We start from the raw sequence: 23,406 nt of genomic DNA on the forward strand, positions 1-23,406 counted from the left end.
TCTCGTGTGTGTATCGCGTGTGGGCCGGAGTGTGTCGCGTGTTTCTCGTGTGTGTGTCGTGTGTGGGCTGGAGTGTGTCGTGTGTTTCTCGTGTGTGTATCGCGTGTGGGCCGGAGTGTGTCGCGTGTTTCTCGTGTGTGTGTCGTGTGTGTGTGGGCTGGAGTGTGTCGCGTGTTTCTCGTGTGTGTATCGCGTGTGGGCTGGAGTGTGTCGCGTGTTTCTCGTGTGTGTATCGCGTGTGGGCCGGAGTGTGTCGTGTGTGGGCTGGAGTGTGTCGCGTGTTTCTCGTGTGTGTATCGCGTGTGGGCTGGAGTGTGTCGCGTGTTTCTCGTGTGGGCTGGAGTGTGTCGCGTGTGGGCCGGAGTATGTCGCGTGTGGGCCGGAGTATGTCGCGTGTGGGCCGGAGTATGTCGCGTGTGGGCTGGAGTGTGTCGCGTGTGGGCCGGAGTATGTCGCGTGTGGGCTGGAGTGTGTCGCGTGTTTCTCGTGTGTGTATCGCGTGTGGGCCGGAGTGTGTCGCGTGTGGGCTGAAGTGTGTCGCGTGTTTCTCGTGTGGGCTGGAGTGTGTCGCGTGTGGGCCGGAGTATGTCGCGTGTGGGCCGGAGTATGTCGCGTGTGGGCTGGAGTGTGTCGCGTGTGGGCCGGAGTATGTCGCGTGTTTCTCGTGTGTGTATCGCGTGTGGGCCGGAGTGTGTCGCGTGTTTCTCGTGTGTGTATCGTGTGTGGGCCGGAGTGTGTCGTGTGTTTCTCGTGTGTGTATCGCGTGTGGGCCGGAGTGTGTCGCGTGTTTCTCGTGTGTGTGTCGTGTGTGGGCTGGAGTGTGTCGTGTGTTTCTCGTGTGTGTATCGCGTGTGGGCCGGAGTGTGTCGCGTGTTTCTCGTGTGTGTGTCGTGTGTGTGTGGGCTGGAGTGTGTCGCGTGTTTCTCGTGTGTGTATCGCGTGTGGGCTGGAGTGTGTCGCGTGTTTCTCGTGTGTGTATCGCGTGTGGGCCGGAGTGTGTCGTGTGTGGGCTGGAGTGTGTCGCGTGTTTCTCGTGTGTGTATCGCGTGTGGGCTGGAGTGTGTCGCGTGTTTCTCGTGTGGGCTGGAGTGTGTCGCGTGTGGGCCGGAGTATGTCGCGTGTGGGCCGGAGTATGTCGCGTGTGGGCCGGAGTATGTCGCGTGTGGGCTGGAGTGTGTCGCGTGTGGGCCGGAGTATGTCGCGTGTGGGCTGGAGTGTGTCGCGTGTTTCTCGTGTGTGTATCGCGTGTGGGCCGGAGTGTGTCGCGTGTGGGCTGAAGTGTGTCGCGTGTTTCTCGTGTGGGCTGGAGTGTGTCGCGTGTGGGCCGGAGTATGTCGCGTGTGGGCCGGAGTATGTCGCGTGTGGGCTGGAGTGTGTCGCGTGTGGGCCGGAGTATGTCGCGTGTGGGCTGGAGTGTGTCGCGTGTTTCTCGTGTGTGTATCGCGTGTGGGCCGGAGTGTGTCGCGTGTGGGCTGAAGTGTGTCGCGTGTTTCTCTCGTGTGTGTCACGTGTGGGCTGGAGTATGTCGCGTGTGGGCTGGAGTGTGTCGCGTGTTTCTCGTGTGTGGCGTGTTTCTCGTGTGTGTATCGCGTGTGGGCCGGAGTATGTTGCGTGTGGGCTGGAGTGTGTCACGTGTTTCTCGTGTGTATATCGCGTGTGGGCCGGAGTGTGTCGCGTGTTTCTCGCGTGTGTGTCACGTGTGGGCCGGAGTGTGTCGCGTGTTTCTCGTGTGTGTGTCACGTGTGGGCCGGAGTATGTCGCGTGTGGGCTGGAGTGTGTCGCGTGTTTCTCGTGTGTGTATCGCGTGTGGGCCGGAGTATGTTGCATGTGGGCCGGAGTGTGTCGCGTGTTTCTCGCGTGTGTGTCACGTGTGGGCCGGAGTGTGTCGCGTGTTTCTCGTGTGTGTGTCACGTGTGGGCTGGAGTATGTCGCGTGTGGGCTGGAGTGTGTCGCGTGTTTCTCGTGTGTGTGTCGCGTGTGGGCCGGAGTATGTCGTGTGTGGGCCGGAGTGTGTCGCGTGTTTCTCGCGTGTGTGTCACGTGTGGGCCGGAGTATGTTGCGTGTGGGCCGGAGTGTGTCGCGTGTTTCTCGCGTGTGTGTCACGTGTGGGCCGGAGTGTGTCGCGTGTTTCTCGCGTGTGTCACGTGTGGGCTGGAGTGTGTCGCGTGTGGGCTGGAGTGTGTCGCGTGTTACTCGTGTGTGTATCGCGTGTGGGCTGGAGTGTGTCGCGTGTTTCTCGTGTGTGTGTCGCGTGTTTCACCTGTGTCTGTCGTGTGTGTGTGTCGTGTGTTTCACCTGTGCGTGTCGCGTGTTTCACCTGTGTCTGTCGTGTGTGTGTGTCGTGTGTTTCACCTGTGTGTGTTGTGTGTGTGTGTCGTGTGTTTCACCTGTGTCCGTCGTGTGTGTGTCGTGTGCTTCACCTGTGTGTGTCGTGTGTGTGTGTCGTGTGTTTCACCTGTGTCTGTCGTGTGTGTGTGTGTCGCGTGTTTCACCTGTGTGTGTTGTGTGTGTGTGTCGCGTGTTTCACCTGTGTCTGTCGTGTGTGTGTGTCGCGTGTTTCACCTGTGCGTGTCGCGTGTTTCACCTGTGTCTGTCGTGTGTGTGTGTCGTGTGTTTCACCTGTGTGTGTTGTGTGTGTGTGTCGCGTGTTTCACCTGTGTCTGTCGTGTGTGTGTGTCGTGTGTTTCACCTGTGCGTGTCGCGTGTTTCACCTGTGTCTGTCGTGTGTGTGTGTCGTGTGTTTCACCTGTGTGTGTTGTGTGTGTGTGTGTCGTGTGTTTCACCTGTGTCCGTCGTGTGTGTGTCGTGTGCTTCACCTGTGTGTGTCGTGTGTGTGTGTCGTGTGTTTCACCTGTGTCTGTCGTGTGTGTGTGTGTCGCGTGTTTCACCTGTGTGTGTTGTGTGTGTGTGTCGCGTGTTTCACCTGTGTCTGTCGTGTGTGTGTGTGTCGCGTGTTTCACCTGTGTGTGTTGTGTGTGTGTGTCGCGTGTTTCACCTGTGTCTGTCGTGTGTGTGTGTCGCGTGTTTCACCTGTGTGTGTCGTGTGTGTGTGTCGTGTGTTTCACCTGTGTGTGTCGTGTGTGTGTGTGTGTCGTGTGTTTCACCTGTGCCTGTCGTCTGTGTGTGTCGCGTGTTTCACCTGTGTCTGTCGTTTGTGTGTGTCGTGTGTTTCACCTGTGTGTGTTGTGTGTGTGTGTCGTTAGGGCTGTAGTCAAGACCACCTTTGTCGAGTCCAAGACAAGTCCAAGACCAGGACTAGTCGAGTCCAAGTCAAGACCGAGTCCAAAGAGGTTCGAGTCCGAGTCAAGACCGAGTCCAAAAAGGTTCGAGTCCGAGTCAAGACCGAGTCCAGGACAGGGAAAAAAAGTCTGCCAAAAAATATAGGCTAGCCTATAGAAATTAAATCATTATGTAATAATGAATAATTTTAATTTTATTTAAAATAATTGACTAATTCAAAGAACAACAAAAAAAATATAATTATATAGGCCTAAAGGAGCACTACACATTCGTTTCGACTGTCTGATCAGCCTTACATTCTGTTCCTGTCAATCATACACGCGATGTCAACCAATTAAACTGCATGAGGGAAGACCGAGACAACTCACAGACACACACACACACACACACACAAGAGATGCGGATAAACCGCGGATCGGGCGGATGACGTGACGAAAAATAATATTTTAATTAAATTCGGGCGGGTGGCGGCTGAAGCAATCAAATGAAAAAAGTTAGCCAATAAGCAAACCTGCAAGTTATGAGCTGGGTTATTTTGTTTCGATATTAGCTATATTTTAAAACAGCCAGTCATTGCGCCTACCACTCATGGAGGCAAAGAAAGAAAGGTAAGAAAAAAAGTCGGAAAACTTTGCCCATTAATTAGATGTGCAAGGCAAGCAGGCTAGTTTTCGGGGTGTTATGGACAATTAAAAATATGAATATTCACGTTGCACTAGCGGTGGACTTTCAGCGAGTTTATTTAAACATTTATTTTTTAAAGAGCCGTTTGTGAGTCAAAAGAGCCGGCTCTTTCAGTGAGCTGAGTGAAACGAACCGGCTCACGAAAAAGAGCCGAAATGCCCATAGTTATTAGGTGGCCAGTGTTTCACTTTCCCTCCAATAATATATTGTTTTAATATCGCGGCGACGTATGTGTGATTACTGGGAACATAATAAAGACACCTGGACTCGGTCGAGACCAAAAGCCATATTTGGCAAGACCAGTGGCCGAGACCGAGACAAGTCCGAGTCCGAATACCAGCGAGTCCGAGACAAGTCCGAGACCATAGAAAAGCGGTCTCGAGTCCGGACTCGAGTCCAAGACCGGACTCGAGTACTACAGCCCTATGTGTCGTGTGTTTCACCTGTGTGTGTTGTGTGTGTGTGTCGTGTCTTTCACCTGTGTGTGTCGTGTGTGTGTGTCGTGTGTTTCACCTGTGTGTGTCGCGTGTGTGTGTCGCGTGTTCACCTGTGCGGATGTCGCGTGTGTGTGTCGCGTGTTCACCTGTGCGGATGTCGCGTGTGTGTGTCGCGTGTTCACCTGTGCGGATGTCGCGTGTGTGTGTCGCGTGTTCACCTGTGCGGATGTCGCGTGTGTGTGTCGTGTGTTCACCTGTGCGGATGTCGTGTGTGTGTGTCGCGTGTTCACCTGTGCAGATGTCGCGTGTGTGTGACGCATGTTCACCTGTGCGGATGTCGTGATTGATTCCGTCCACAGAGATGATGGCATTGGCGATTCCTCTCCCCTGAGCGTCTCTGACCACACCTTTAATCCCACGATGCACCTGTACAAACACAACATTTATAGTTTCTCGAGTCTCTTTGAATCAGTTATATTAGACTCGACCTGCCTCTGAAACTGTAGAATGTCACATTTTGACTTTGAAGCCTGCAGCGCTCATATTTAATTAAACCAAAGGATATTTAAGTTTAATAATCGCTGTTTTTCTCTTCTGATTGGCTGTGATTTGTGATTGATTTGGTTGCGAGTGCAGTGCAAGGTTTTTTATTATTATTAACCTTTAGTTAACCAGGCAAGTCACTTAAGAACAAGTTCTTACTTTCAACAACAGCCTGGCAGGAGAGTTAAAATTTCCTGAAAGTCATACAAACACATATTACAATACACACATATACATTCATTTAAAACAATGGGTGTGGAAACTGTAGTGGGACTGTAAAAAAAAAAAATTTTGTAGTGTGTGTGACGTCACCCGGAGTGTTTCTGAAGAGCGTTTTTGAAGCCCAAAGTGGGCGGAGCCGGCCGTCGCCATCTTGGCAGCGTCACTCCCGGATAAACGACAATGTGCGGTGAGGCGGATTAGCTGAGGTGACGTGACGCTAACAGACAGCAGACAAACGGCTAGTAGTGACATCAGCGACAATCCACCTGTCACTCAAGTGGCCACGCCCTTAATTATGCACAACTTTAAGTCTTAATAATTAATCATTTAAACGGATGAGTTATAAAAAAATTCACCCCCCTCACAGTCGTCATGAAGGATATAGCGTTTTGGTCAGCGATATAGACCAAAACCACTTTAGCACCAGACTGTAAACACGTGTTTTTCTGCTGTAAAGTTGGGCATTTTAACATGGGGGTTTATGGGATTGAGTCTCTTCTGCAGCCGGTCTCTAGTGGCCAGTGGATGAACTGCAGTTTAAGACACTTCAGTGTTGGATTCGAGAGAGAGACCGGAAGGTTGCCGCTTGGTGTGGACTGACAAACTTCTTGTTGCTGGAATCTTATCGCATCTGGTTAGGACACAGTAACTCAAAGGCATGTCTGTGTGTGTGTGTGTGTGTGTGTGTGTGAGAGAGATCACCTGTTCCATGAAGACGAGCAGAGACTCGCGGTTATTCTCCCACTCCTCCGGTAGTTCGCTCTCATGAGGGTATTTATCGCAGCCCACGTACATGGAGAGCTCAAAGCAGTTGGTGTGCAGGTAACTGAAGTCATTCATACCTGTTAACGAACAACAACTGTTAGCGAGACCGACGACCCTCACCATCAGAGATCAGGTGTGCTGCCGATGACCTCACTTCCTGCGGCCGTGTGCCACGAGGCGCCGTTGACGGTGCCGTCCTCCTTGGCGAAGTCGTGTGTGTGGCAGACCCTGCGGCTGGCGAGGGTCATGAGCCGGTGTGTGGAGGCGTAGGAGAACGCTAGCCAGCGGAACACGTGATCGTCTGCTGTGGGCGTCGGGTGCCGGAGCTTCTCGGAGCGTGTGCGGTCGAACGGGAACGACACCACCAGCTCGCCACCCTGCAGGTTCCCCCCCAACACGAACGGGATCTTCTCCATCCACGACACCAGAGCGCGCGTCTCCACCGCCACCTGGGGTCAGGGGTCAGAGGTCAGAGCGTTTTAGAGCAAGAGACACACTTGAGTTCACTGAGCTCCTGAGAGCGACCCATTCTTTCACAGATGTTTGTAGAAGCGTCTTCATGCCTAAGTGCTTGATTTATACAACTGTGGCCATGGAAGTGATTGGAACACTTGAATTCAATGATTTAGAGGGGTGTCCCAATACTTTAGGCAATATAGTGTATTTCTTTGGCAAGTAGCTGCAGTAATCGACTGTTCATATTATTAACAAAATACATTTTACTATGGAAAAAGATGTGACGGACAAATCTAGATTTCAAACCAATAACCAATGACTTTTCAACTGAAATATCTGATAAAACTATCAATCATCTGTAGCTGATTAAGAATCTGATCTCATGAAGCGTGTCGTGATTCCAGACGAACGTTGATCACACACACATGCTAACGTACGCTGGCGTTCTCGGAGCGGTACCAGTCCGGGATGGGTATGTGATGGTTGTGGAATTTGCGCGGGACCCAGTTCCGGTTCTCTGCCTCCCAGAGGACGGCGTTGAGATCAGGGAAGTTATGATGGATGTCGAGGCCGTCTTGACTCCAGCGGCCCAGAGTCCATCCGCTGAGCTCAGAGCCCTGAACACACACACACACACACACACACACACAGAGAGAGAGAGAGAGACCAGCATTTCACTGATTACAGATTACACAGAAACTGAAACTTTCTATTCATCAAAGATTCCTGAAAAATAAAATGTATCACAGTTTCCACAGAAATATGAACTGTTTTCAACACTGATAATAATCATAAATGTTTCTCGAACATCAAATCATCATATTAGAATGATTTCTGAAGGATCATGTGACACTGAAGACTGGAGTAATGATGCTGAAAATTCAGCTTTGATCACAGGGATAAATTACAGTTTACAGTGGGGAGAACAAGTATTTGATACACTGCCGATTTTGCAGGTTTTTCCCACTTACAAAGCATGTAGAGGTCTGTCATTTTTATCATAGGTACTCTTCAACTGTGAGTGACGGAATCTAAAACAAAAATCCAGAAAATCACATTGTATGATTTTTAAGTAATTCATTTGCATTTTATTGCATGACATAAGTATTTGATACATCAGAAAAGCAGAACTTAATATTTGGTACAGAAACCTTTGTTTGCAATTACAGAGATCATACGTTTCCTGTAGTTCTTAACCAGGTTTGCACACACTGCAGGGATTCTGGCCCACTCCTCCACACAGACCTTCTCCAGATCCTTCAGGTGTCGGGGCTGTCGCTGGGCAATACGGACTTTCAGCTCCTCCAAAGATGTTCTATTGGGTTCAGGTCTGGAGACTGGCTAGGCCACTCCAGGACCTTGAGATGCTTCTTACGGAGCCACTCCTTAGTTGCCCTGGCTGTGTGTTTCGGGTCGTTGTCATGCTGGAAGACCCAGCCACGACCCATCTTTAATGCTCTTACTGAGGGAAGGAGTTTGTTGGCCAAGATCTCGCGATACATGGCCCCATCCATCCTCCCCTCAATACGGTGCAGTCGTCCTGTCCCCTTTGCAGAAAAGCATCCCCAGAGAATGATGTTTCCACCTCCATGCTTCATGGTTGGGATGGTGTTCTTGGGGTTGTACTCATCCTTCTTCTTCCTCCAAACACGGCGAGTGGAGTTTAGACCAAAAAGCTCTATTTTTGTCTCATCAGACCACATGACCTTCTCCCATTCCTCCTCTGGATCATCCAGATGGTCATTGGCAAACTTCAGACGGGCCTGAACATGCGCTGGCTTGAGCAGGGGGACCTTGCGTGCGCTGCAGGATTTTAATCCATGACGGCGTAGTGTGTTACTAATGGGTTTCTTTGAGACTGTGGTCCCAGCTCTCTTCAGGTCATTGACCAGGTCCTGCCGTGTAGTTCTGGGCTGATCCCTCACCTTCCTCATGATCATTGATGCCCCACGAGGTGAGATCTTGCATGGTGCCCCAGACCGAGGGAGATTGACCGTCATCTTGAACTTCTTCCATTTTCTAATAATTGCGCCAACAGTTGTTGCCTTCTCACCAAGCTGCTTGCCTATTGTCCTGTAGACCATCCCAGCCTTGTGCAGGTCTACAATTGTATCCCTGATGTCCTTACACAGCTCTCTGGTCTTGGCCATTGTGGAGAGGTTGGAGTCTGTTTGATTGAGTGTGTGGACAGGTGTCTTTTATACAGGTAACGAGTTAAAACAGGTGCAGTTAATACAGGTAATAATGAGTGGAGAACAGGAGGTCTTCTTAAAGAAAAACTAACAGGTCTGTGAGAGCCGGAATTCTTACTGGTTGGTAGGTGATCAAATACTTATGTCATGCAATAAAATGCAAATTAATTATTTAAAAATCATACAATGTGATTTTCTGGATTTTTGTTTTAGATTCCGTCTCTCACAGTTGAAGAGTACCTATGATAAAAATTACAGACCTCTACATACTTTGTAAGTAGGAAAACCTGCAAAACGGCAGTGTATCAAATACTTGTTCTCCCCACTGTATTCACATAGAAAACAGCTGATTTACATTTGAATAATATTTCACATAGACAGTCATTTGCTACATTGTCATCACATGATCTCATGTTTCATGAATGATTGTCTCTGTAATTATTTTTGCAATTTTATTGTTTTATTTTATTTTAACTAATATTTTACAATATTACTGTTTTACTGTTTGTTCTTGTTGAGCAGAAGAGATTTCAGAATGTGAGTGTATATTAATATTCTAGCATCAGTTGCTTGTGAATGAAAGCAGAAGAGTGCAAGCATGTAACAGTGTGTGATTACCGCTGCAAAGGCCTTCTCGTAGCCATCGGGGTTGATGGAGGGCAGGAGGTGAATGCGTGTCTCCTCCACTAGGTGGCGTATGCGTGTGTTTCCGCTCAGATACTCCTGACACATGAACTGCATGAGCAGCAGCAGCAGCTCGCGGCCCAGAACCTCGTTACCGTGGGAACCGGCTGTGTAGCGGAACTCAGGCTCACCTGCGAACACACACACACGCTGTGATCCCCCATCACACACACACACCTGTGTCACCTGTGTGTCCAGCGCCTCACCCAGCTCGTGCTCGCCAGGCCGGTCCGAGATCTCGATGGCGTACAGCTTCTGTCCGCTGAAGCTCCGGCCGATGTTGTAGATGCGCGTGATGTTCGGACACTTCTCGTTCACCACCTTCATCAGCTGAACACACACATACACAACACTTCTCATTCACCACCTTCATTAACTGAACACACACACACACAACACTTCTCATTCACCACCTTCATCAGCTGAACACACACACACTCTTGTGTTGATGCAGAAACACATGAGTGTTTTATTATATGACAGAAGCATGTGACCTGCTCTTCCTCACACCTGTCTCATCTCTTTATAACTGTGGTGTCTGAAGTCCAGGTTGTCTGTAGTCGTCACTTCATTTCTTCTCCGGTAATAATTGTTTGGATCTGAAAGAAGCATTAAAAATACACGAGAAAGAATTAAAGCTTTGATCTTGTCTGGATCAGGGATTCACTAACTTTTTTTCAAGCTGAGTGTGTGAGTGTGTGAGAGAGTGTGTGTGTGTGTGTGTGTGTGTGTGAGAGAGTGAGTGTGTGTGTGTGTTTAGTTATTATTAGGCTGCATAAATTAGGTCAGCTGGAACCGAGAAGACTTCCTATAACCCCCAATGCACTCGTTACATCATAAGAACAATGGCATCTACGCTAATGTTAGGCTTTCTGTGTATTCCGAGGTTTACTGTAATTAACCGGATCCGGGCCGTATCCAGATCAGATGGTGGACCTGCGCCTAGACATGACCACAACGCATGATGTAGTCAGCCGGATCCAGGCCGTATCCAGATCAGATGGAGGACCTGCGCCTAGACACGACCACAGCACATGATGTAGTCAGCCGGATCCGGGCCGTATCCAGATCAGATGGAGGACCTGCACCTAGACACGACCACAACACATGATGTAGTCAGCCGGATCCAGGCCGTATCCAGATCAGATGGTGGACCTGCGCCTAGACACGACCACAACACATGATGTAGTCAGCCGGATCCGGGCCGTATCCAGATCAGATGGAGGACCTCCGCCTAGACACGACCACAACGCATGATGTAGTCAGCCGGATCCGGGCCGTATCCAGATCAGATGGAGGACCTGCACCTAGACACGACCACAACGCATGATGTAGTCAGCCGTATCCGGCCCGTACCCAGATCAGATGGTGGACCTGCGCCTAGACACGACCACAACACATGATGTAGTCAGCCGGATCCGGGCCGTATCCAGATCAGATGGAGGACCTCCGCCTAGACACGACCACAACGCATGATGTAGTCAGCCGGATCCGGGCCGTATCCAGATCAGATGGAGGACCTGCACCTAGACACGACCACAACTCATGATGTAGTCAGCCGAATCCCGGCCTTATCCAGATCAGATGGTGGACCTGCGCCTAGACACGACCACAACACATGATGTAGTCAGCCGGATCCAGGCCGTATCCAGATCAGATGGAGGACTTGGACCTAGACACGACCACAACGCATCCCTGAAGTGTCAGCAGAGATTGTGCCAACTAGACTCTCCCTTGTGAAGACCTCATCGACACATCCACAAATGATCCTCAACAAACCCATCTCCATACTGGCGTGACTCTGATCTTCAGTAGATGGAACTGGATAATGTAATCCATAACAGTGTGTGTTTAGTGTGTGTGTTTGTGTGTGTGTGTGTGTGTGTGTGTGTTTAGTGTGTGTGTCACCTGGCATCGGGCAGCCCAGGATCTCCACACGCATACAGATGCCGCCGCCGGGGAACCAGGATCGAGGGTTTATGCGAATGTAACGAGCGACTACAGGTTTGGGGAAGGTGTTGAGGACGGGAATCTCCTTCTCTCGATTCCCAGTGAAAATCTACTGAGGCGTAGAGACACTGGGTTACAGTTACAGCTGTGTGTGTGTATGTGTGTGTGTGTGTATATCAGCTGATGGTTGTGAAGGGTGTGTTCGGTGTCTCACCAGATCTCTTGAGCCGTTCTTCAGTGTCACCCAGCTGTGAGAGTCATTACTGAGCAGAACTTTATATGAGCTCACCCAGTCACTCCTGCAACACACACACACACACACACACACACACACACACACACACTGCATCACATCTGGAGAGAAGAACACGACTCATGTGAAGCTAGAAGAGTGTCAAGCCTGAAGAACAAGCAATACATCAGCAAAACACAATAATCTGTTCAGTTTCTCGTTGAATCTCTCACTGCTCAAATGACACATGGAGCGTAGGTTGAATCAGAACTTATTTTTATGTAATTTCTATACAGTAAGATACATATTATATGATATTGGTGTGTGCTCTGAGACACAAACAACACCACAACATCACAAAACTAGATCACTGCATTATAATCTCACATTTATGTATATGCATTTGACAGATTTGGCATTGCATTCAAGGCTTTCACTGGATCAGTTCATGCAATCCCTTAGAGTCGAACCCATGAGCTTGCGTTACCCCTGAGTGACGACAGTAAGAAATGTGTGTGTGTGTTGTGTAGCGTGAGTTGTGTACTCACGACCAGAGTGAGCTCCGCCCCTGACTGACGACAGTAAGAGTTGTGTGTGTGTGTGTTGTGTAGCGTGAGTTGTGTACTCACGACCAGAGTGAGCTCCGCCCCTGACTGACGACAGTAAGAGTTGTGTGTGTGTGTGTTGTGTAGAGCATGTGTTGTGTACTCATGACCAGAGTGAGCTCCACCCCTGAGTGACAACAGTAAGAGTTGTGTGTGTGTGTGTGTTGTGTAGTGTGAGTTGTGTACTCACGACCAGAGTGAGCTCCGCCCCTGACTGACGACAGTAAGAGTTGTGTGTGTGTGTGTGTGTTGTGTACAGCGTGAGTTGTGTACTCACGACCAGAGTAAGCTTCACCCCTGAGTGACGACAGTAAGAAATGTGTGTGTGTGTGTGTGTGTGTGTGTGTTGTGTAGAGCGTGTGTGTGTGTGTTGTGTACTCACGACCAGAGTGAGCTCCGCCCCTGACTGACGACAGTAAGAGTTGTGTGTGTGTGTGTGTTGTGTAGAGTGTGTGTTGTGTACTCAAGACCAGAGTGAGCTCCGCCCGCGTGACGACAGTAAGAGTTGTGTGTGTGTGTGTTGTGTAGAGCGTGTGTGTGTGTGTTGTGTACTCACGACCAGAGTGAGCTCCGCCCCTGACTGACGACAGTAAGAGTTGTGTGTGTGTGTGTGTTGTGTAGAGTGTGTGTTGTGTACTCAAGACCAGAGTGAGCTCCGCCCGAGTGACGACAGTAAGAGTTGTGTGTGTGTGTGTGTGTGTGTGTGTGTGTGTGTGTGTGTGTGTTGTGTACTCACGACCAGAGTGAGCTCCGCCCCTGAGTGACGACAGTAAGAGTTGTGTGTGTGTGTGTGTGTGTGTGTTGTGTACTCACGACCAGAGTGAGCTCCGCCCCTGAGTGACGACCCCGGTGAACTTCATGAGTCTGCGAGCGTCGACCTCTAACCACTGAAGCGGGTCAATCCTTCCAGCACACCAGCCTCCATCATACAGGTCATCCTCTAGCAGACCACCCTTCACACACACACACACACACACACACACACACACAGTGAGACAGCTGTTGACAGAACCGGGCTAATATGGTCATACTTCCTGGTTCTGGTAAGAACTCGAGCTGCTGTGTTTTGGACCAGCTGTAGTTTGTTTATTAAGCGTGCAGGGCAACCACCCAGTAGAGCATTACAGTAATCTAACCTTGAGGTCATGAACGCATGGACTAAATATATAAATTATACTAAATATATACATGCATATGTGTGTATTTATATATACAAAATAATTATACACAGCACACACACATATATTATGTAAACACAAACTTTTATTTTGGATGTGATTAATCGTTGCCCAAATATATATATATACTGTATTATATTTTTAAGATGGAAGAATGCAGTTTTACAGACACTAGACACATGACATTCAAATGAAAGATTGGTATCAAAGAGCACACCCACACACACACACACAGGTGGTTTTGTCCAATAATTAGAATCTCTGTTTTTTCAGAATTAAGTTGTAGGAAATTACTAGTCATCCAGTTTTTTATATCACCTATACATTCTGTTAATTTCTTGTATTGGCAAGTTTCGTCGGAGTGTGAAGAAATATAGAGCTGAGTATCATCAGCATAACAGTGAAAACTAACCCATTCTTTTTGTGTGAATGAAGCCACTTTGTAAAGTTTTTAAGGATCCTCTGAGTTTGTGCGGCTCAGAATGATCCTTCATAATGATGTTTTGGACTGAAGCGCAGCTGCGTAACGCTTTCTGTGACTCAGCGGATTTCAGCAGAAACTGGGTCAGTTTCACACGGCTGTCGCTCTGAAGTTTCCAGCTGATCATTCCTGCTTTAGGTTGTCGTTCTGTTTTCATCAAGAGCAGCGGAAAACAAAGAGCAAATTCTGTGCAAAGTGGATCCAGATGAGGCAAAGACTGGGCTGAACTAGTCTGAGATCAACAGAGTAACAACAGACGAAGAGCAGAAACACTGGCAACATTTCACACACACACACACACACACACCTGGATGTTCAGTCGGCCCCTGTGCGGCCCCAGACCGTAGTGTCTCATGCTGGACGCGTGGAGCTGAAAGTCATCGATCTTCAGCGTCTCCAGACCCAGCGGAGGACAGTCTGTCAGAGAAGAATCGGAGGTCTACCTTTATTTAAACACGCAATAATGATCTTTCAAAACTTGCACCTTAGAACCTGTTTCAAGTTTTGTGTTCTCGAGCTCCAAACACTGCTGTCGTGTAAATGAATGGCCAGACCCAAAAAGCACAAAAATGATTTTTTGGGAGGTTGTTATAACCTGTGTGAGCAAAGTCATTAAGTTTTGAGTCCAATGTGACAACATTAAGAAGCATAAAACCCTCTCTGGGTCAACATGACTGGAACACAACCGGGTTAAAACAAGAACAAATATCTGCTAATGTAGTCAGAAAATGTCAACTGACTGACCAGTGACATGAATTTGGGGCGGGACTATCACACTGACAAACCAATGACATGAATTTGGGGTGTGACTATCAGACTGACTGACCATGCATGAATTTGGGGCGGGACTATCAGACTGACTGACCAATGACATGAATTTGGGGCGGGACTATCACACTGACAGACCAATGACATGAATTTGGGGCGGGACTATCAGACTGACAGACCAATGACATGATTTTGGGGCGGGACTATCAGACTGACTGACCAATGACATGAATTTGGGGCGGGACTATCACACTGACAGACCAATAACATGAATTTGGGGCGGGACTATCAGACTGAAAGACCAATGACATGAATTTGGGGCGGGACTATCAGACTGACTGACCAATGACATGAATTTGGGGCGGGACTATCAGACTGAAAGACCAATGACATGAATTTGGGGCGGGACTATCAGACTGACTGACCAATGACATGAATTTGAGGCGGGACTATCAGACTGACTGACCAATGACATGAATGTGGGGCGAGACTATCAGACTGACTGACCAATGACATGAATTTGGGGCGGGACTATCACACTGACTGACCAATGACATGAATGTGGGGCATGACTATCAGACTGACTGACCAATGACATGAATTTGGGGCGGGACTATCAGACTGACTGACCAATGACATGAATGTGGGCCGTGACTATCAGACTGACTGACCAATGACATGAATTTGGGGCGGGACTATCAGACTGACTGACCAATGACATGAATGTGGGGCAGGACTATCAGACTGACTGACCAATGACATGAATGTGGGGCGAGACTATCAGACTGACTGACCAATGACATGAATTTGGGGCGGGACTATCAGACTGACTGACCAATGACATGAATGTGGGCCGTGAGTATCAGACTGACTGACCAATGACATGAATGTGGGGCGGGACTATCAGACTGACTGACCAATGACATGAATGTGGGGCGGGACTATCAGACTGACTGACCAATGACAGCAGCACAGGACTTGCACACGCCTAAAAATCCTTTCATTAATCAGTATTTCTGTCTTGTTCCTCTGTATAATCATTCTAAACTCAGGATAAATTTACTGCATATGATATTAAGAATATATATTGAGAATATATCAAAAATAAAGTACTTCTTGTTTTTACACACAGACTGAACAAAATGAAGCATTGCTTGGTGATTGGTTGAGCTAAACTGGTATTATCTAATTGTGTAGTTAAATTTAACAGCTGACAGATATTCAACATAATTCATGTGTGAGACAGTCTAACAGAAGGATGGACAAAACCAGTCAAATATCAACTGAGTTCATAACTCTGAGTTCTGCTCATATTTTATTAATATTTTCTAAACTATAGCGAATAAACTGTGATGATGTGAGAAATGTTGAAGGTGTCTGAATAAATGTTGGTTTGACTGTACATATAAACAACTAAATGAACCAGAGAAGAAGAAGAAAAAAATATGTTTTATCCAGAGCTCGTCTCCTTAAAATAATCTAAAACTGGACTCCAAGATTTTAAGAAAAGATCAGGTTTCATTCAAACTCCAAACTGACTCTTTCAAAGTCTGAGGGGAAAACCCACTGACGGAGGCTAGGAGGAGATGGAAGCTTCCAGTTAATTATTATAAGTCGTCAGGCCAACAGTGTGTGAAGTGCAATATTATCCCTCTCTGAAGCTGAGTTTAACATTTTCCGGAAGAACCCCAAATAAAGCGGTCAGTGGGTTGGGGTTTATTACTGTGGTAAAAACATCTGAGAAACAACTAAAATTCCCCCCAAAACCTGAATAACTTCGGACAGGATGTCTCTTTCAGACTGAGATCTTCTATTATTGATATAATAATATATTGAGACTGTTATATTGTGAAGGTGTGCAGCTTCATTAGGTGAACCGAGTCTCGCACAAATCATGTTCGTTTGCTGAGTGAATCGACTCACCGACTCGCTCGCTCACGAACGAACCGTCACTGACGCCATCGGCCGCTTTCACCGCTTTCTTGTTCTTCTCACTCTTTCTGGGTCCAGGTTTCCCTGTGAACGACACGCAGCAGGAGGAGGATCTGGACCATCAGCCAGGAGAGGAACAGAGGAACTGATGAAAGCTGTAAACTTCAGAGTCAATGTGTTGAGCAGAAGAGCAGCTGAAGGCTTCCATGTGTGTGAGGTCGAGTCAGGATAAACACATCCCACATGGAAACACTCGGATTCTCCCAACGCTGCCAGTGTTCAGATGTGCCACGGGATAACCGACACCGAGAGTCTGTCTCTCTCTCTCTCTCTCTCTCTCTCTCTCTCTCTCTCTCTCTCTCTCTCTCTCTCTCTCTCTCTCTGTCTCTCTCTCTCTCTCTCTCTTTATAATCGACACAGAGAGTCTTTCTTTCGTAGTAATCGACACCGAGAGTCTTTCTTTCTTTCTTTCTTTCTTTCTTTCTTTCGTAATAATCGACACGAGTCTTTCTTTCTTTCTTTCTTTCTTTTGTAATAATCGACACCGAGTCTTTCTTTCTTTCTTTCTTTCTTTCTTTCTTTCTTTCTTTCTTTCGTAATAATCGACACCGAGTCTTTCTTTCTTTCTTTCTTTCTTTCTTTCTTTCTTTCTTTCTTTCTTTCTTTCTTTCGTAATAATCGACACCGAGTCTTTCTTTCTTTCTTTCGTAATAATCAACACCGAGTCTTTCTTTCTTTCTTAATAATCGACACCGAGTCTTTCTTTCTTTCTTTCTTTCTTTCTTTCTTTCTTTCTTTCTTTCTTTCTTTCTTTCTTTCGTAATTATCAACACCGAGTCTTTCTTTCTTTCTTTCTTTATAATCGACACAGAGTCTTTCTTTCTTTCTTTCTTTCTTTCTTTCTTTCTTTAGTAATAATCGACACTGAGTCTGTCTCTCTCTCTTTCTTTCCTAATAATCGACACTGAGTCTCTCTCTCTTTCTTTCTTTCTTTCTTTCTTTCTTTCTTTCTTAATAATCGACACAGAGAGTCTGTCTCTCTCTCTCTCTTTATAACCGACACCAAGAGTCTGTCTCTCTCTTTCTTTCTTTCTTTCTTAATAATCGACACCGAGAGTCTGTCTCTCTCTCTCTCTTTATAACCGACACCGAGAGTCTGTCTCTCTCTCTCTCTTTCTTTCTTTCTTAATAATCGACACCGAGTCTTTCTTTCTCTTTCTTTCTTAATAATCGACGCAGAGAGTCTTTCTTTCTTTCTTAATAATCGACAGAGAGTCTTTCTTTCTTTCTTTTGTAATAATCGACACCGAGAGTCTGTCTCTCTCTCTCTCTCTCTTTCTTTCTTAATAATCGACAGCGAGTCTTTCTTTCTTTCTTTCTTTCTTAATAATCAGTACCGAGTCTTTCTTTCTTTCTTTCGTAATAATCAACACAGAGTCTTTCTTTCTCTTTCTTTCTTAATAATCGACACAGAGAGTCTTTCTTTCATTCTTTCTTTCTTTCTTAATAATCGACAGAGAGTCTTTCTTTCTTTCGTAATAATCGACACCGAGTCTTTCTTTCTTTCTTTCTTAATAATCGACACAGAGTCTTTCTTTCTTTCTTTCTTAATAATCGGCACCAAGAGTCTTTCTTTCTTAATAATCGACACAGAGTCTTTCTTTCTTTCTTTCTTTCTTTCTTTCTTTCTTTCTTTCTTTCTTAATAATCGACACCAAGTCTTTCTTTCTTTCTTTCGTAATAATCAACACCGAGTCTTTCTTTCTTTCTTTCTTAATAATCGACACAGAGTCTTTCTTTCATTCTTTCTTTCTTTCTTAATAATCGACAGAGTCTTTCTTTCTTTCTTTCGTAATAATCGACACAGAGTCTTTCTTTCTTTCTTAATAATCGACAGAGTCTTTCTTTCTTTCTTTCTTAATAATCGACACCGAGTCTTTCTTTCTTTCTTTTTTAATAATCGGCACCAAGAGTCTTTCTTTCTTTCTTAATAATCGGCACCAAGAGTCTTTCTTTCTTTCTTTCTTTCTTTCTTTTCTTTCTTAGTGTTCCTCATGAAAGATCAATCAGCATCTGCTGTCAGAAACAAGCATCACACTTTCCAAGATCTATAAATGTTTCACACAGTTAAAGCTCCAGTAAAACTGATCACTGGAGACCAATAATGAATCGGTGTGTGACGGATCCTGAAACACAAGCACACAGGTTTGCACATGTTCAGGCTTTACCTGATGTGGATCTGCTCTCCTTCCCGATTCCCCGTCCGGGAGTCCCTTCGTTCTCCGGGATCCGCTGGTAATGTTCCCGACTCAGAAGCTCCTGCATGTAATAATCCTCATCCTCAGAGGAATATCCATAACACACGCCCAGCAGGAATCCCAGCAGCAGGAGAGTCCGAAACCACATCATCTGATCCGATCCAATCCCGGACCCTTTAACTCACTCCGTCCTTGTTTCAGGGAAAACTTCTGCTGTGTGTGTGAGACAGAGACAGAGAGACAGAGAGAGAGAGAGAGAGAGAGAGAGAGAGAGAGAGAGAGAGAGAGAGACTGTGATGTTTTGGCTCTGATTCCAGGTGTTTTTTGTTGATGTCCTGTAAAAACAGGAGCATAATGCAGGAAAAGCAGGATCTGCAGGGAAAGAGTCGGATCCTCTGATCCAGAGCTGATTGATGTGTCACTGTGACTCCTCCCACTGGGCGGAGCTTCCCTGACCTCATTACCATCCCATAACCACACAAGAGAGAGAACTGAGATGAACTCATACTGATGGATGCAAACGAACTTACTCACACACACACACACACACACACACACACACACCCGCACTCTCTCTCTCTCACACACACACACACACACACACACACACATACCCACACTCTCTCTCTCACACACACACACACTAACCTGACCCCTAAACCAACCCATCACACACACACACACACACACTCTCTCTCTCTCACACACACACACACACACACACACACACACACACACACACACACACACACACACACCCGCACTCTCTCTCTCACACACACACACACACACACACACACACACACACACACACCCGCAATCTCTCTCTCACACACACGCACACATGCACACACACACACACACACACACACACACACACACACACGTGTTAGTTTGTGATACTCAGACCTGCCCGGACCTGGATGTGATTAACACATTAGTGACGCTCTGTGTGTGTGTGTGTGTGTGTGTGTGTGTGTGTGTGTGTGTGTGTGTGTGAAGGTCTGTAATAATGAGCGTCTGCTGTGAAGCTTCAGTTCAGTGACTCTGATCCGTTCAGACGTGATTCACTGATTCACTGCCGCGTCTCATTACGAGCTTCACTTCCTCACATCTGAAACTCACAATAACAAACCACAATAAAAAGATTGTGTAACTATCACTAACACTTTACACTATGGTTAATCAATAAATCTGTTAACATTAGATTCCTGAATAAGGACAGCATGCAGGTTTAGTCGATATGGAGATTTTGCTGTGAGTTTCAAGGATCTGCTCTTGAGAGATCTTGCAGTTTGTGCAAATTAAAGCATGTTTTCACTGGATTGATGGGATGAATCTGAGACGCTTCCTGAAATCCTCACACATTCTTCAGACAAAACCATGATCCGCCTCAGGGAAAAATCTGTCCGTGCAAAACCAGGCCAGATGATATTAGAGTTTTAATCAGCTGTTTAATATTTCATCCCCTTCAATAACCCAGAGTCTCTGACGAGCGTCCAAAACCAACAATCTTCAGTCGCGTGTGAAGCACATCTGACAGAATCACGAGCCGGTCATCATTGACGCTTCTGCAAGCCTGCGTTCTTCCTCCAGGGAAGGTTTCCCACAATCCCCTGCAAACTCACGTTCTGCCCTACAAGAACACAACAAACACTGAAACAAAGAAAAGCAGTGTAGATGAAGCATGTCTGACACAGAACTCAGACTGAACGTGTAGTTCCTGTGCTTTATCCTGTCTGAAGCGCTCACTGCTCACGACATGACCTCTGACGGCACAACAACACGACCTCTGAAGACACAACGACACAACCTCTGACCTCTGACGGCACAACGACACAACCTCTGACCTCTGACGGCACAACCACACGACCTCTGAAGACACAACGACACGACCTCTGACCTCTGAAGCACAACGACACAACCTCTGACCTCTGACGGCACAACCACACGACCTCTGAAGACACAACGACACGACCTCTGAAGACACAACGACACAACCTCTGACCTCTGAAGCACAACGACACAACCTCTGACCTCTGACGGCACAACCACACGACCTCTGAAGACACAACGACATGACCTCTGAAGACACAACGACACAACCTCTGACCTCTGAAGCACAACGACACAACCTCTGACCTCTGACGGCACAACGACACAACCTCTGACCTCTGACGGCACAACCACACGACCTCTGAAGACACAACGACATGACCTCTGAAGACACAACGACACAACCTCTGACCTCTGAAGCACAACGACACAACCTCTGACCTCTGACGGCACAACCACACGACCTCTGAAGACACAACGACATGACCTCTGAAGACACAACGACACAACCTCTGACCTCTGAAGCACAACGACACAACCTCTGACCTCTGACGGCACAACCACACGACCTCTGAAGACACAACGACACGACCTCTGAAGACACAACGACACAACCTCTGACCTCTGAAGCACAACGACACGACCTCTGACGGCACAACAACACGACCTCTGAAGACACAACGACACAACCTCTGACCTCTGAAGGCACAACGACACGACCTTGGACGGCACAACAACACGACCTCTGACGGCACAACCACACGACCTCTGACCTCTGAAGGCACAACGACACAACCTCTGACGGCACAACCACACGACCTCTGAAGACACAACGACACGACCTCTGAAGACACAACGACACAACCTCTGACCTCTGAAGCACAACGACACGACCTCTGACGGCACAACAACACGACCTCTGAAGACACAACGACACAACCTCTGACCTCTGAAGGCACAACGACACGACCTTGGACGGCACAACAACACGACCTCTGACGGCACAACCACACGACCTCTGACCTCTGAAGGCACAACGACACAACCTCTGACGGCACAACCACACGACCTCTGAAGACACAAAGACACGACCTCTGACCTCTGAAGCACAACCACACGACCTCTGACGGCACAAAGACACGACCTCTGACCTCTGAAGCACAACGACACGACCTCTGATGGCACAACGACACGACCTCTGACCCCTGAAGCACAATGACACAACCTCTGACCTCTGACGGCACAACCACACGACCTCTGAAGACACAACGACACGACCTCTGACCTCTGAAGCACAACGACACAACCTCTGACGGCACAACGACACAACCTCTGACGGCACAACCACACGACCTCTGAAGACACAAAGACACAACCTCTGACCTCTGACGGCACAACCACACGACCTCTGAAGACACAACGACACGACCTCTGACCTCAGAAGCACAACGACACAACCTCTGACGGCACAACCACACGACCTCTGAAGACACAAAGACACAACCTCTGACCTCTGAAGCACAACGACACGACCTCTGATGGCACAACGACACGACCTCTGACCCCTGAAGCACAACGACACGACCTCTGACCTCTGAAGCACAACGACACGACCTCTGACGTCACAACCACACGACCTCTGACCTCTGAATGCACAACGACACGTCCTCTGAAGACACAACAACATGACCTCTGACCTCTGAAGACACAACGACATGACCTCTGAAGGAACAACAACACGACCTCTGACCTCTGCAGACACAACGACACGACCTCTGAAGCACAACGACACGACCTCTGACCTCTGAATGCACAACGACACGTCCTCTGAAGACACAACAACATGACCTCTGACCTCTGAAGACACAACGACATGACCTCTGAAGGAACAACAACACGACCTCTGACCTCTGAAGCACAACGACACGACCTCTGATGGCACAACGACACGACCTCTGACCCCTGAAGCACAACGACACGACCTCTGACCTCTGAAGCACAACGACACGACCTCTGACGTCACAACCACACGACCTCTGACCTCTGAAGGCACAACGACACAACCTCTGAAGACACAACAACATGACCTCTGACCTCTGAAGACACAACGACATGACCTCTGAAGGAACAACAACACGACCTCTGAAGACACAACGACACGACCTCTGACCTCTGCAGACACAACAACATGACCTCTGACCTCTGAAGACACAACGGCACGACCTCTGACGGCACAACGACACAACCTCTGAATGCACAACAACACAACCTCAGACGGCACAACGACACAACCTCTGACCTCTGAAGACACAACGACACGACCTCTGAAGACACAACGACACGACCTCTGACCTCTGAATGCACAACGACACGACCTCTGACGGCACAACGACACGACCTCTGACCTCTGAATGCACAACTACACGACCTCTGACGGCACAATGGCACGACCTCTGAAGACACAACGACACGACCTCTGACCTCTGAAGCACAACGATGCACCTCATCACTGCTGTCAGTCATTCAGCACTGAATCATGGCTTCTGCAGGAGAGAGATGCACATGGTAAGAACATTGTTAGATATGAGTTATAGACTATAGAGTAACATAAAGCAGATGATCAGAATGAGGCCGGCGAAGCTCCAGATCCAGCAGACACAGACACACACACAGACGGATCTGCGCAGACACACACACACACACAGACGGATCTGCGCAGACACAGACACACACACAGATGGATCTGCGCAGACACACACACACACAGACGGATATGCGCAGACACAGACACACACACAGACGGATCTGCGCAGACACACACACACACAGACGGATCTGCGCAGACACACACACACACAGACGGATCTGCGCAGACACAGACACACACACAGACGGATCTGCGCAGACACAGACACACACAGACGGATCTGCGCAGACACACAC

At 47.7% G+C, this 23,406-nt stretch overlaps 1 protein-coding gene across 1 annotated transcript in view; it reads right to left on the minus strand.

Annotated features, from left to right (window-relative positions):
* Positions 1 to 19,024, minus strand: part of LOC311095823 (inactive carboxypeptidase-like protein X2) — a 22,368-nt gene extending 3,344 nt beyond the window's left edge. The window contains exons 1-13 of the mRNA XM_084134638.1: positions 18,598 to 19,024; positions 16,361 to 16,453; positions 13,977 to 14,086; positions 12,824 to 12,963; positions 11,388 to 11,472; positions 11,132 to 11,282; positions 9,734 to 9,822; positions 9,430 to 9,553; positions 9,158 to 9,354; positions 6,785 to 6,964; positions 6,046 to 6,340; positions 5,829 to 5,968; positions 4,688 to 4,787 (exon numbers count right to left, since the gene is read on the minus strand). Of these exons, the coding sequence (XP_083990764.1) occupies positions 4,688 to 4,787; positions 5,829 to 5,968; positions 6,046 to 6,340; positions 6,785 to 6,964; positions 9,158 to 9,354; positions 9,430 to 9,553; positions 9,734 to 9,822; positions 11,132 to 11,282; positions 11,388 to 11,472; positions 12,824 to 12,963; positions 13,977 to 14,086; positions 16,361 to 16,453; positions 18,598 to 18,778 (1,885 nt within the window). The 5' untranslated portion in view covers positions 18,779 to 19,024. The remainder of the gene's footprint in view (positions 1 to 4,687; positions 4,788 to 5,828; positions 5,969 to 6,045; positions 6,341 to 6,784; positions 6,965 to 9,157; positions 9,355 to 9,429; positions 9,554 to 9,733; positions 9,823 to 11,131; positions 11,283 to 11,387; positions 11,473 to 12,823; positions 12,964 to 13,976; positions 14,087 to 16,360; positions 16,454 to 18,597) is intronic.
* Between the last annotated feature and the right edge of the window lie 4,382 nt (positions 19,025 to 23,406).

This window comes from Abramis brama (genome assembly GCF_963993115.1).
Source record: "Abramis brama genome assembly, chromosome: 14".
NCBI classification, from domain to species: Eukaryota; Metazoa; Chordata; class Actinopteri; order Cypriniformes; family Leuciscidae; genus Abramis; species Abramis brama.